This window comes from Cavia porcellus, unplaced genomic scaffold (assembly GCF_034190915.1).
Source record: "Cavia porcellus strain 051 isolate PalLab524CR breed Dunkin Hartley unplaced genomic scaffold, mCavPor4.1 scaffold_11, whole genome shotgun sequence".
Taxonomy (NCBI): Eukaryota; Metazoa; Chordata; class Mammalia; order Rodentia; family Caviidae; genus Cavia; species Cavia porcellus.
In genome coordinates this window covers 49,517,199-49,532,733 of record NW_026947494.1, presented here as the reverse complement: position 1 = coordinate 49,532,733, position 15,535 = coordinate 49,517,199, and the positions used below count along the sequence as shown (strand labels likewise).

The 15,535-nt window shown below is 36.3% G+C and overlaps 1 protein-coding gene across 4 annotated transcripts in view; it reads right to left on the bottom strand.

The window, feature by feature from the left end:
• Positions 1 to 15,535, bottom strand: part of Ndufaf2 (NADH:ubiquinone oxidoreductase complex assembly factor 2) — a 200,387-nt gene that overhangs the window by 44,825 nt on the left and 140,027 nt on the right. For all 4 annotated transcript variants that reach the window (XM_063258214.1, XM_063258216.1, XM_063258215.1 and 1 more), the window contains one exon: positions 10,461 to 10,501. In XM_063258214.1, the coding sequence (XP_063114284.1) occupies positions 10,461 to 10,501 (41 nt within the window). The remainder of the gene's footprint in view (positions 1 to 10,460; positions 10,502 to 15,535) is intronic.

Genomic DNA, 15,535 nt, shown 5'->3' with positions numbered 1-15,535 from the left:
TGAGATCTCGATTGCTGAGAAGGAACAGAAGAATAGGAAAGATGGCCTGGGGTTATCACAGGAAGCAGCATGTGTCCACCCTTTGCAGCCTCAAAACTGCAAAAGTAAAAGACTTTGCTTTGAGGAGAAAGTCACAGAGTACCATGTTCCAGAATGGCAGCAGAGGCCACAAGAAATTCCAAAATGGCAGTGGAAACACCAGGTACCAGAATAGTGCTGTATGGAGAATTTGTTCCTTGCAATCAGGTTCAGAGTACTTAGCAATCTATGCACTTGCCTACGGCCAGTAGAGAGGAAAGTCTGGCTACTGCTAGAGCTGGCAACATTACCCATGTGGTGCTGGTTTTCGGTGCATACAGAATGCAACAGTTCTGAGGTTAATTGGACTTTTGCCCCAATTTCAGAAGGCCTACAAGGCCAGGCACTGTGCCCAAGAGGGCAGTGTGTGGAGCTGTGAGCATTAAGCCAAGAGTATTATAGAGAGCCTAGAAGTTTGGAAAAGCCTGGGGCATGGATTGTCTAAGGAAACCTGTAAGGATGGAGCAAAGCCAGCCCAAGAGAGAAGCCGTGGGAGCTACAACTACCAGAAGTGCCATGTAGTCATTCAGGCCTTTTGGAGTTTACAATCACATTGCTTCAGATGCTGAATGTGAAATTCTAGATTCATATTCTGAATGTGTAAGTTTGCTCTGCTGGATTTTGGACTTCCTTTTCCCATTCCTTTGTATCCTCCTGGTTGTACCCTTTGGAATGGTAATGTTTATGTTGTGCCATTGAAAGTTGGAAGTGTTGAACTTTGTTTTCATTTGTACAGAGGATTACTGCTAAGAATTCACCTTAGATCTCAGAGGAGACTTAGGATTTGGACTTTTCAGCAATGTTGAAACAGTTAGTACTTGGCAACTCTTGGAGATGGACTAAAGGTCTTTTACATAAAAGATGCACATATGTCTTTGGGGGGCAGGGGAGGAATGTTATGGTTTGTTTAAATGTTCCCCCCAAATTTCATGCAGTTATAGGGGGAGGGTGGGCCTTTCAAAGGTGGCTGAATCTAGCATTTGTGATTGCTGTGTTGTCAAGTGCTGGGATGGTATCGTAAGGCTGCACTCACCCAGGGGTGGATACTGTCATACAATATAAGAGAGGAAGGAGGCATGACCTTCCCATTTTTGCTCTTTTTGCTTTTGTACTTGCTGCCATGCCCCCTGCCTTGGAGCTAGCTGATTATGGACTGAAACCTTCACAAACTGTGAGCTAAACAGACCTTTCCTTCCTTAATTTTGGGTGTTGGGTATTTTGTCCCAAGAAAAAGAAAAAAGTAACCAACACAATAATGAACATATGTATATCAGAATATATAAAATGCCTAGTTTTCTTATCACTGTAGGAACTACTTACTTAGCAAATGGATATAGCATTTTATTACCATCATAATACATGTTTGAGAATAAAATCAGGCATGCCTAAACTTTTTGTGCTGGCACAGACTTGTAATCCTAGCACTTGGGAGGCTGAGGCGAGAGGAGTTTTGAAGCTTGTTTACATAGTGAGTTCAATGCCAACCTGGATTGTAGAGTGAACCTATCTTAAAAAAACCAAACTAATCAACCAAACATCAACAACAGCAATAACAACAAAAAACAAACAGACATATCTGGATATAATCTAAAGATATAATAAAATCTGAGACAATCAACTGTGGCATGGTGTCCTACAGGGTATGTCATCAATACCAACCAATAAGATTTTTTTAAAACACCATTATTTCCCCCCATTAAAAATTAAGTCACATGCAAAGTGAATATAGTAATTTTTTAATAATTCAGATTCTATAAAATCATTACTTCTCCATCATGAAGAGGAAAAGAGAAAAGCTTGGATTAAAAACCCTAATCCTATATTAAGTATCTTAACTATTTTTACTCTGAGTCTAGTTTTAAAACCCTAATAAGACTTGTCATTAGCAAGAGATGATGTGACTCAGTAGGTTAACTGAAGTATTCAGAATTAATTCATTATATTTTTAAATAAGCACCTAAAAGTTTTGATTCATCTTAACCTAAACAGGAAGAATTCTAAAAATAATAAATAATAACATCTCATTTATATACAACCTTTTAAAAATTTATATTCTGGACCTTAAAAGTCATATAAAGGTCAAATTGAGGAGAAAATGTGCTAGAAATAAACGAAGCTCAAGCAGATCTTAGCTTTGTGTACATGTATGTAAGAAGCTACTCTACTAGACTAAGAAAGGTGTGATCTTTGGAGTTTGACATACTATTTCTTAGTAAGACCCATCCAAAACCAGTTTTGCTGAAACTGAAACAATTTTTAATAAACTAGCATAAACAATAATTATACAATTGATAAAAATACCTATATTAGGCAAAATAAGAATATATTTTGAGGATACACTCAAGAATATACTCAAAATAGTAAAAGGATTCAATTTCATTTCTTACCAAATTTTTTCTAAAGAAGCATGATAAATTTTATATTCTCACAATTTTCACAGAGCTAGAGCTTCATTATCTTCAAGACTGAAGAAGATACACAAAAAACCACTCTTCTAAATTTTATGAGTCAAGCACTTTTTATTTATTTCTTGAAAGTTAAGTGAAAACAAAACATAGAAGTGCAAGTACACCTATGTACTAAAATATGCATGAGTAAATTAACTTGTTAAAATTAAGAGCTATAGGATTTGGAGTAATTTAATAAAACAAAGGAAGAAAATCAAGGGACACCATGGCAGTGGCTGAGGCAGACAGTGGTGAAAGGCTCTCAGTTAAACTGCAGGTGTGTGCTGTGGATCACCAGCTGCTTCTGGTTGGAAACAGTCTGCCTGAGCCAAGACATGTGCATATGAGTTAAGCATGAGGGAGGTCAAACGACAGGCATTAAGCTGACCAGCAGGGACCTTCCTTTGAGCAAGTGATAAACTCTTTCAACTATTTTTTTTCCTTCCATTTGGGGAGGTGGAAATGCCTATAGCTAAATAAACAATGGGATATTGAGCAAGTTTAGGATATAATCTTACTATCCTTGGAAGTCAAAGATCCCACAATGATGATCATAGCACATAGGATGAACTTGTGTAAACAGGAAATAAAATCTGATTTCTGAGGATAATATACAAATGTATTTTCTTTGTGACTTGAAAGTATAAGATTATCTCAGTTTTGCAAAGGGGAAAAAAAACAAACCAGAAACTAAATATAATTTAATAGCCTTATGTCAAATATGTCTAGGAAAAGGTGGTATATGCAAAAGAAGTCTACAAAGAAATCATGTTGTTAAATACATACAAGGTGCTTCATGGTAAGTAACTGAATGAATAATAAATCCATTTAAGGATTAAGGCTTTTAAAAGGAATCCCCCAAACTAAGTCACACTGATTTCACATATCTCTTTTTTCAGTTAATTCCAACTATCTCACCATCCAACTTAAACTCCTTCACCATTCTCTTTCCTCGGAGATTAACAACTGCCCGAAATGTTTAAATTGTATTTTCATGCATTTTTAATACTTTTACTCCATAAAAAGTCGTAGCAGTCAGTTGCTTAATTGTTGTACTCTTATTTCATAAGACTTTTGAAAAACTGTACCACTTTGTACATTTCAGCTGACACAAATAATGGTAAAGATGCATTTCTAGCTTATTGTATATTGAATGCATGCTTTTATTTTTTTTTTTTTTTTGGTCAAAGCCTTGGAGCTGTAGTTGAGCTTATTCATTTCACACACACACACACACACACACACACACACACACACACACACACAAAAGAAAGGTAAGAAAAAAAAAAGAAAAACCAAAAAAAAAAAAAATCCCCTATAAATGTAATTGGCAGAGCTAGTTCTCACTGTCAAACTCAATCAGCCAAATCTGACTTATTCTGTCAGAAAAGTCTTAGTTTTAAAATTCAAATAAATGCATTATTATGCAACTTTCTCACTTGTGAATTTTAATTTTCAGATAATAAATGGAGAGCTAGCTACCTAGGCAGACAAAGAAGCTCTAGATCACTGATGGGGAGCCTTTAAGAGCTTTCAGTGGTAACAAGCAGTCGCCGTGGCACCCTTGCCATAGGTTCGCTGCCACTGCTCTAATTCATGGATTCTTGCCATGAATCGGTGGCCTGGATGAAATCACGTGCTGCCCCTCCAATCATTTTTATTGAAGCTGCCTCTGCTTTGCTCTCTAGGGACTCTCACTCAGGTGAGATTCACTTTCAAATCACCTCTTTGGTGACCTGGAGATTTTAAAACTCTAAGGCAAGGGGCCAGTGTAACATTCAGGATAGATAAGGGGTAAGGTTTTCTTTTGAAAGGTGAGAGAGAGATGATTTTGAAGGAAGTCAGAAATGAAAACCTGGCAGACCAGAAAGAGTTCTCAGGCAGATCTTTTTTTTTCTTTTTTGGGAAGGGTGAATATGGAAAGAAAGAAAGTGAAAATTAATCTTAAAAAGCCATTTATACGTGTCTATTCCATAGGAAGTCTTTGTATAGCCAGTGATATAGGCGCCCTATTTGAAAACCACTGATCAGGGGCAGGATTGGCAAACCAGGATGTGTCTGCTCACTGTTTTCATAAATAAAGTTTATTGGATGCAGCTACATTCATTTATATACTGCCTATAACTGCTTTCATGCAACAATAGCAAAGTTGACTAGCTGCTGCACAGACCGTTTGGCTCACAAAGCCTAAAATATTCGCTATCAGGGATTCTATGAGAAAATTTTGCTCCCTTCACCTACAGTATTGTTTATGCATTTAAAAATTCTTAAAAATTCCAACCAAAGTTATATATTCATACAGTTTTTAGGGCCCCATCATTCAAAAAGATATGTTGAAGCCAGACATGGTGGCACATGGCTGTAATGTCAGCATTCAGGGGGTTGAGGGAGAAGGAGCACTGTGAGATCAAGGCTAGCTTGGGCACATGGTTAGCACCTGTCAAAACACACACAGACACACACAGATTCACACACCCAAGGTACAAAAACATGTCAAAAAAGTAGCATCCATCCATTCTTTTACATGATGTTTCGTTGTCTACTTTGCAGTGCTGTGGCTCAAACTCAGGACTTCACGCATGCTAGGCAAGCACTCTACCATTCAACTACATCCCCAACCCTTCCTTATGTTTATGGTCATAGGCCAAACCAAGAGCCAAACACCGTACATCAGTTACAAGTAGGCTCTGCTTTAAATATTCTATAATATTTATTATATTCTTATTCTGCTCCTTCATTTTTCAGTTCTAAGAATTATATATTAACTTTTAACTACTGGAAATGAGGGCTTTATCACATTTTTCTTATCTACTAATACTCTCAAAAAGGTCAATATTCAAAATGCACATTATTTTATGAGTAAATACTATAAACAAGGGAGTCATGTAGTACACTAGGGTTATTTTAAATCTCCTATCCAAGTTTTATTTTTTTTTTTGAGTTAATGAATGAATTTTGTTTTCCATGTGCTTACTTAACAAGTCCACTTGATATATTCTGATGTATTAGAGTACTATCTCATAATTTTGGAAAAAAAACTGTTCATGGATCCTCCTTACATGGATCTGGTTACTTTCATATTCTAGTACACTTAGCCTACGCTGTAATTTTTTCTTGATCTTACTCCTCCCTTTTTCTTTGCTTTAGTAACTTCCTAAAAGTTTTTAGGGGATAAATCTACAGGAATTTGTTTGTCTAAAAGAGTTTATTCCACATTCAAATTTGGAGGATACCAATGTGTATAGAATTCTAGGCTGGCACTTACTACTCATCCAAATATTGAAGGAATTGAGTATTTAGCTTCCAGTGTTGCTGGTCCTCTAATTTTCTTTCCTGTTTTTCATCTATTTTTTGCACTACTTTATAAGAAATTGCTTCAGTACAAAGCCTAACACTTCAGGTAAATATTTCATTTCTATTATATGTCGTTTTCCAAAAGCTTTTTATTTGTTGAATTTTCTTCTCTTATGTAGTCTTATGTTCTTGTTTCATGATTGCAACATCTTCTCTTATTCTCTGAAAATAGCAGTTATCTTAAGTCTTTAAGTAGTTTTATCTGAGCTGCCTTTGCTTGTTTGTGCATGTAGCTCTCTGTTTTTATACTCTCCTCCAATCTTGGATATTGCTAGATAAATCTGGCAGCTCTGGTGCCACAGATGAGACTTGTCAACTCAGTTTCACTGAACAGTAATCTAATTGGGACTTTATGTCCCTCTTTTTGGCTGGTCAGAATCCCTAGAGAAATATCATCTCATATCCTGCCTGGAGCATAAAGGACTATTTTTCTTTGTTCCTGGATCCTAGTAGGGATAAAATAAATCTGGAGGTCTTATTTTCAGTATGCATGTGTTCATTTAATCCCTCTATTTTTCAAATGGTACTTCTTCCCTTAAATTTGTCTGGAAAAGTCTGAACTGTTTTCTCTTTCCCAAGTATAAACATCCAGTTTTCAACTGGATAGAGAAGAAATTGCCTGGTTGTACACTATCACAAAGGAAATTTAACAGCGTCTTTTTCTTTTTTTAAATCAGATTTAACACTGACAGAAGGCTTTCATTTAATATACTATTTTCTTTAAATTTCATCATTTAATACATTATTTTTCTTCAAATCTCAAGATGTCTCTTATACCAAAGTTTTTTGCCCCATTTTGGAATCACATATTACATTTAGTTATCATGCTTATTAGTCTTAGTTGTTCATGATACTGACATAACTAGTCTTGTATTTTATGAAAAAGTCTTACAAATTAGATTTTCTGGTTGTTTTCTCACGATTCTATAAGGATTTGCATTTTTTGGAAGAATACTGTATAAAATTCTCAGTTCCTCAAACAAAGAGGCACATATAAAGGTTTGTTATACTTAGTAAAACTTTTGATCATCTGGTTCAGGTGATGGCGCTAGATTTTCTTTTTCTTTTCCCCCTTTGTAACTAATTTTGTAACTAATAAGTAATCCATAAGGAGATACCTGGACACCTGGATACCTAGTTTGTTACCCAAAAGAACATGAAACTAATGGTTTGAGTACATATCAATGATTTTTTCCCTGGAATCAATTATAACTTTGGCAGTTAAAAAAGATGTTGATTTTCCAATCCATTATTTCATATTTATTCATTGATATCTAACTGCTCTTAAAAAAATTTTCAACCAGGTCATGGTTTATAACATCAGCTCAACTCCTTCAAAGTGTCCTGGACTACCAGTTAGTGAACATTTTGGGGCTCTGTTTCAAATTGGGTTACTTTTGGACTTCTCTATTACAGACTAAGATTCATTGTACTCACTTTTGCTAAGGTTCTTACCATTTGTCCATCTTTCAAACATGGTTGGGCTTTGCCTCAATTTCCTTTGACTTTACAGATTTCCGTCTTTAAAAATACATTGTTATTTTCATTAGACTCGAGAAAGTGAACTCATGTGTTCTATCTTCCATCTTTACCTGAATGCCCACTATTCTTATCCTGCTTTCAAATTTTATAGAAATGATGCACTATATGAAATCTTTTGGAATTTTCTCTTTTTGCTCAATATCATGTTTCTGAAATTTATCCATGTTGGTATACAAAACTCTAATTCATTCATTTTAAAAGAAATGATGTTATAGCTCATTGTTACATATAGTGATGTTATATCCTATGCTGCAATTTTTAAAAATCAGTTTCTACTATGTTCCTAAAAATAATATGCTAAGGTTTGAGGTGGAAATAGGGGATCTATTTTTCGAGAAGAACCTACATTCCATCCTTGCAATTTAAGTCAGTAGAAAAGTAAGATTATATATTCAGACTGTCAGTCTCAAGACATTTCAATTATGTAACTTCTAAAACAAGCCTAATAATACCGAGCACAGAGAACTCAATGTCACTTACTTGGAGACAACATTGAAATGAGCCTCAGGAATTCAGAAATAAGATTCTTCGCTGAATGCTAATCTACAAGATTGACACATTATAGGTTAGAGAAAAGGTATGAAAGAGTAAAACAAAAGAATAGCTATGGGGCCAGCAACTGAGAAGAACTTGCCTCATAATAATTCATTAAATGTTTCATTTTATTTTTCTGTTATTTGTATACATTTTTGAAATGGTTTGTTCTTTTTTAATATGGTGTATCTAGAATCGGAGACTGGAGAATTTAACAGTGACAGCAGTAGAACAGTGTTGGTGATGGTAAGAAGTAAGGTGGTGTTTTAATAGAAGTAGCAGTTCACTTGAGGCAGGGATGCTAGTTCGGATGAAGAACTGAGCAGCTGAGATTCGGGAAGACCCTGAAGGGAGAAGACTTGTTAGCCAGGTTCTAATCTCTACCATCAGTGTGTGAGAGTGGCCTGGGTATTATCAAAGATAAAGATGTTGACCAGATATAAATAAATACATTTAATTACAAAGCTCCTCCAATTTTCTAGGCTCACAAAATATTCTAGGAGAATATTTTGGTACCGCGTGGGGAAAAAAAGAAGTTGAGTCTACATTCAGTGGAGAGTTGGCAAGTAAGCACAACTCACTCCGAAGAAAGGAGTCACTATCTTTCAGCCACAGGAGACTACAGTTGAGAACTGTCTTAATTACTTTCCCATTGCTGGCACAAAATGCAAGTTAAAGAGGAGACAATCACAAGTTAAAGGAAGAGCGATTTATTTTGGGTTCATAGATTTCAAATGGTTTCAGTCTATAGTTGGTTGGTTCCAAGGCAGCATGGCATAGTAGAGGAAAAACAATCGATGGCATGGCAGGCAGGAAGTAGAAAGGATCAGGGAAGAACCGAGGGTCTATAGACCATCCCAGGCCACCTCCACAGTGACCAACCTCTTCCCAGCAGGCTTCACCTCCTAACATCGTCCCCAGAACCCAGTCATTTCTCTAAATCCCCATCTATTAGTATATGAGGCCTTGGGGACACGTCTAGATATAAACTATAACAATACCAAGAAAAGTTTCTAAGAAAACATCAGTGATGAATGGTAATTTGCTAACAAAGAAATACAAATTGCTGATTTCTAATAAAGAATCAGGAGGAAAGCGAAGTGTGTGAGCGAGCATATGTATGTGTGTGTGTGGACTAGGGAGAGCAGAGAGAAGAAAAAAAAACCACTGTGATTAATAGTTGTACAAAAAAAAAGGCAACATGAGATGTCTCCTTTTGGACAATCAAGGATGATAAGAATTGAGTGTCAGGGATGAGGAATGACTTGGTCCCTTTGCTCTGATTGGCGCTTCTTTGAGGTACAAGAATTACCTAAAATTTTCAGGAGTAGTGCCTGAGGCCTGATGGAAGAAGGTTTCAAAATTCTGGGATAGGGGAAAGTACCTCTCCCTCTGAGAACAGTAACTTTTATTATGGCCAAGAGAAAGGGGAATTAGAAGGTCTCCTCCATCCACAAGACTGCTGTAAACTCTTAACAGCTATTTCTGATTCTCAGATTGCATTTAAAAAATTATTCTAAAGATTATGGATGATGAAAAGAAGGGTCTCAGAAAAGGACGCAAATGTAGAAGCAACTTACAAAGCTAGAAATGGGACTAAAGATGTTTTCACTCAGACTTTGCCCAAATGAATACTTCTGAAATTAGTGTAAGAGGAAAGGAAAAAGTAAAAATCGTGGGCATCACTCTCAACAGGGAGGCTGAGTGCTAGGAACCATTTATGTCGTCACCAGGGTTTAGCATTGTGAAGAGACAGGGGAGGGGAGTCCCAGATGACAGAAAGACAGGAATGTCTGTAAGTAGAAAGTACAAACGCAGTATACTAGTAAACTAGGGAACTCATTTTATGAAACACATTCATTTCCTACCAAATAACTTTAGAACTCTTTATGATATTGCTTTAAACTAAAAATTATGAAACAATCACATATCATTTTATTCTATCACCAAAGCAACATTTTTAAAGCTTTAAATGAAAATTAAACTTAACTATTAAATACTGACCACTACATGTTTCTTGCTAATTGTGCATTTTAGTTTCTTTACATATTTTCTAGAGTTAAATATATAAAACTAAGAGCAATCTAAGGACATGTTTGGATAAGACTGAGATTCAGTGTTTCTCAAACTTTTGAACCAAAATGTTGGTAACAGTAAAAAGAAATCCTGGCTAAAAGCCGAAAGTGATGTTAAGTCCAGATTTTCTAAAAAATATACTTTTAAACTTTTTACTATTTTACTTAATAATTTATAGAAATTTTGTTATATTCCACAAAATCATGACTTACTTTATCTTACAGTATTTTATCAATATATTAGTATACTATAGCAATAGATTATTACTAAATACTTACAATTATTTCCTATGAACTAAAATTAACACTTTGTGTAGATGAACGAAAGCCTCCTTGAGGCTTTATATACAAATTGGAATACAAACTCTCAAGTGAGAAGTACAGTATTATAAACATAGGTTACTTGAATGCTTTCTTTGTGTATTCATACCTCCATAGTAGGTGGAGTATTTCTTTTTCTTCTAATCCAAGCTGGAAAGAAAAATAAATAATATTTAAGTGTCAGTTCTCTGAAGTTTATGAAAACATTTTATTCATTTATGCATAAAATATTTTTGAGCACCTACTACAACATATTATTTTGCACACTGGAGATGCAGAAGGGATTGAACAGCTCAAGGTCCTTCCTCTGCTGAAGGGGCTCAGAAGATCAGCACAGAAACTTACCCTATCATGTGGTGATTTGTGATATGAAAAAATACAGCAGTGGAGGAAAGACAAGCAGGAAGCAGTTTCATATCTTTAAAATCACAACTCACAATCATTTGATTCAATTTAGTGTATTTATTGTATAAAGCCAAATCACACTATAGTAAACTTCAAGGTAATAAAAAATTGTATTATTTTGGAAACTTGAATTACTTATTATTCAATTTAGCAAGAAGGGACACAGAAAAGTTTTTATTATAGTATTTCTCTTTTCCAGCAAGCAGCTACCTCCTATGGCTGAAGCATCATCAAGTTTTAGTCTAACAGTTGGGAGGTAGGTGCTGAGATAGAGAGCAGCACATGTATTAGTGTCTGTTGTACTGGGCACTGTGCTAGATGCTTCAGAGAAAAGAGAAGGGAGCGGGGAGGTGTCAGAACTACATGGAAGAAACAGTAGAACACAGTGCTTAGGAGAACACGTTCTAGAGCCATATTTTCTGGGTTCAAATTCCAAACACATCACTTACTAACTCTGTCACCTAGGGCAAGTTATTTAATTTTTTAAGCATGAGATTTCTAATCTGAAAAATGAGAATTCTAATGGTATTACAGTACACTAAACCACACACACACACACACACACACACACACACACACACTTATCTAGCCTGGCACAAAATAAACATAAAAGACTCAAGCAAAGATCAGTAATATCTGCTTGACATATCAGAATATAATAAAGAACACTGTAGATAACATGGTCTTTAGAGGGCATAAAAATCACAGTTTTATTATTGTATTTGACTAAATTTTCTTTACAAAATTTGAAGTATGCTTATTTTATTGGGGAATTACATAACTTCTCCAAGTTTATACAATAAATTGTAATGGTGGGATTTGAGTAGATCTGACCCCATCTCTGGCTGTAAAAACCATCCATGCTCTACTGAGCAGTCATTTAGAAGAATGCAAAGAACACAAAACCAGGAAAGGAATTGGCGAGACCTTAATTTTACGTCACAAAATAAGAATTATAGACTCCACTTTACAGATTGGGAAACTAAGGCTCAGACAGATTAAGTAACTTGCCTATGCATATAATTTAGTAGCAGACTGGGAACCAAAATCTGGTTGAAGTAGTTGTAGAAGTCTGAGCTCTAACCATTTACCAGCCACCTTTTCTTCAGATCAGCTTTACTCGCCTGTTGCAAACCTGTCTTCAAGGTTTGATAGTCTATCTTTAGTTTCTTTCAAGCATTTTTGCCAGGTTTCAATGGAGTTTTTAATTTCCTGGTAATCTCTTTGAATCTCTTTCATGTATTCTAGATTTTTTTAAACATTCTTCATCAAAGGTTTCCCTCCTTTTTCTATGCTCCTCCATTCTTTGATTTCTGTCTTCTTAAGAGGTGCTTAGCATTTCTTTTATTATTTTTCTTATATCTTCCTTTACTTGTATTAGTATTTCTGTTTTGAGTTCTTTTATAATGTCATGAAGATATTTCTTTATGTCAGATGCTGCTTCTCCAGAAACTGCAGGTGTACAACCCCCCCATCTCTTCAGTGTTTACTTCTCCTGGGCCTACTACTTACCCTGGGTGTGAGTACTATTTGGGCTAGAGGCTGGAGACTTCCTTTTGTTTCTTCCTCTTGTCATGTTTCTGGCTTCTTCCAGACAAGTGGATATGGGGGTCCCCAGCACTTCCTGTATGGTTAAGATTACTCTGAAGTGTGCTGGCTAAGGATTGCTGCCATCGCCAGACTGCTGGTAACCTCTGAAGTACAAGCAGGAGCAGGGCATACTGGTCCCTTCCTTCTGAACTTGCCAACCACTGGGAGTCTTTATCCCTTTAGTGGTGGACTGGCAGGTTACGGATAGCTTCAGGGAAATCTCATCCTTGGCTATTGGATGGTGTACAGGGGTGGGACTCAGTCCAAGCAATTCTCACCAATCTGTCTGCACTAGGAGTGGCTGAGTGAAGTCGCTGTAGTTCTGCTTCCAGGCTTATCCTGCCTGACTCCAAAATGTCGCCCGGATAATCACTCACTCTCCTGGGAGGACTGAGTTCCCCATACTCCCTGCGAGCTGGTACAGATCACCGGTCCACTGCTCCTCTCTGTGATCACATCCTCCTACCACTGGGCTCGCCAACCCCCGACTTCACCATGACCGTGTGTCTTTGGATTCCAGGGGCATTGTACACAGTGAGACCGGCTCTGGTGAGAGTGTGTCTGGCTACAGCCTTCCGTCCATGTTTTTCTTTTCTTTTTTTCACTTTAGTTTCTTCCTGGGTCGAGAGGATCCATCTCTTTCCATCTGGTCTTCTTTAGGATGCTATGTTCCAGCATCTGAGTTGTTTCCCTTAGAGAGGTTCTTTACTTTGCTGCTTATTGATCTGCCAACTTCCCAGCTTCCCCTAGCCTGCCTTTTATCATCCAAATACTAGGGGCAGTGGGACCTATCCTTGTGAAAAGCCCAGCACTAAGTTGTTGTGGGTGTGGAAACAGCGACATTTTACTGCAGGCCTCTGATCATACCCCTCTGTTCTCTTGCACTGATTCCATATATGTGTATCTCTAATATTGTTTCAATGCTTTCCATTCTGTTTCTGAACTTCTGTCCCTGTTACTCTTTCCCGCATTCTCTTTTTCACTACTTTTCAGTCTTATTTGGCCCATTTCTCCCAAAATTTGTATTAATTTTATATTCCTTGTTAAACTGGGAGGTTGTCAAGGGCAGAATATATACATGGGACATTTATTTTTCTAACATCCAAATACTTCTGCTATTAAAAATATTCATTGTAGTAAAATTCTGACCTTTATTAGAAAATTTAGCATATCAATACCAAAATTCCTTATGTAGTCAAAGAAATAAGTGATTTTTAAATTCTTTCAATTGCTTCTGTATAGTTAAAATAAGGTACTTTATTATACTTGTGGATTTTTTTCTAGGAAAGAAGAAATTACTTTATTTATTAAAATAATTCACTATGAGTCATATTTCTAAGAGGTTTTAAGCAATAAATCTTCAGTTTTAATTTAGAGTAGGAAGTTAATTTAGAACAATCAACATCTATTGCGGGACTCAGCAAAATTTAGCTTGCAAACCAAATTCAGTCCACCGCTTGTTTTTATATATTTAAATAACTGAAAAAAGAAATCTAAAGCACAATTTTCACAATACATGAAAACTGCACAGAATCCATAGTTTCAGTGTCTTTAAATAAGGTTTCATTGAAACACAGTCACATTCATTTGTGTCTATGGCTGCTATGTGCTCCAAAAGCAGTGTCAAGTAGTTGTAACAGTGGAAGTGACCTACAAAGTCTAAACTGCTTACTACCATCTGATTCTTATAAGAAAACGTTTGGGCTAAGAATGTGACTCAGTGCTGGAGTGTTTGCTAGCAGGTGCAAGTCCCTGAGTTTAGACCCTAGTGTGTGCACAGACACACACACACACACACACACACACACACACACACACACACAAGCACACATGCAGAAAAGTTTGTTAACCCTTGTGCTAAGATATCCATTACCAAGAGTCATATATCTTTATGCAAAAAAATTTCATATTGTCTAAAAGTCATTATGAATTAATATGCCATTATGCTTTGTGTTCAGATGTCCCCCAAAGCATTGTGCAGTCATAGATGGGCTTTTTGGAGGATGCTAGATCTGGAGTGTGCAATGCTAGAATCAGAGTGTATGATTAGCAAATCAGTCCACTGACTGGTTTGGCATAGTTCTGGGTAAGACTAAAGGCATTCGACCCTGGGTGTGAGTACTACTTACCCTAAGATTGGGTAGGCTTGATAAAATATAAGGGACAGAAAGAGGATTGCTGTTTGTCGCTTGCTGCCTTGTGGTTATCTGTTTGCCATGAATTATTTTGCCTCTGCAATGTCTCTCTGCTATGCCTGGAGCCATGCCTTGGAGCCAGCCAACTAGAGAAGTTGTACCCAACCTCTACAAACTGTGGGCCAAGTAAACTTTCACTACTTTCACTTTGGGTTTTGAGTATTTTGTCTCAGCAACAAGAAAAGGAACTTACATACTTTTTACTAATGATTATTGAGTACTCTAGTCCATAAACATAGCAGTGGGCATAAGATCTGATGAAAAAGTGCAGTGACATAATGCACACTATCATCATGAAAAAAGCACTGCAACATAACAATTTATCTTACATGTAAGTCTGTAACATGGCATTTACAGTTCTCTCGGAATGTTAGAAAAAGAAAAATGCTTTAGCTGAACCAAATCATTAAAAAAAATCCAAGTGTATAAAAATGGTGGGGAAACTGATATATGTTTTCTAAAGTTTACTGATTTTAAGTTTATAAAGTTCTTTCATAAATGCAGGAATGTGAGAGAGCTCAAACACTGAATGTATCAAATACCTGCCAAAGGGTGCTATTTCCTAAGGAAAGATATAAGGTCTTCCTTTAGCTTCATTTTAAGGGATCATAGAAAAGATCTTTGTTTTATATAGCTATATAAATGCAATTGCTGAAAAAAATGTGTTTATGATTTTGCAATATGCACACATTTAAAATATCTTGAAATGATAGCTGACGTGACTACTGTCTCTTACATAACTATTAAATGTTACAACGGGCAATCTTTGAAGTAATCACTCATTTATGTAATCAGATCCACTTTTCCAACCTCTACAAGCAACACAAGAAATGTCCTGCTGAAGGCTGGTAAAGATTAGGCAGAAGAAGGAATAAAATAAGGCTTTACTGTTAAATCATTACCTTTTAAACCTCAAAACAATCTAAAAGAGAACCTCTATCCACTAATAAACTACATACTGATTGTACCATTACTAATTACATCAAAGTGGATT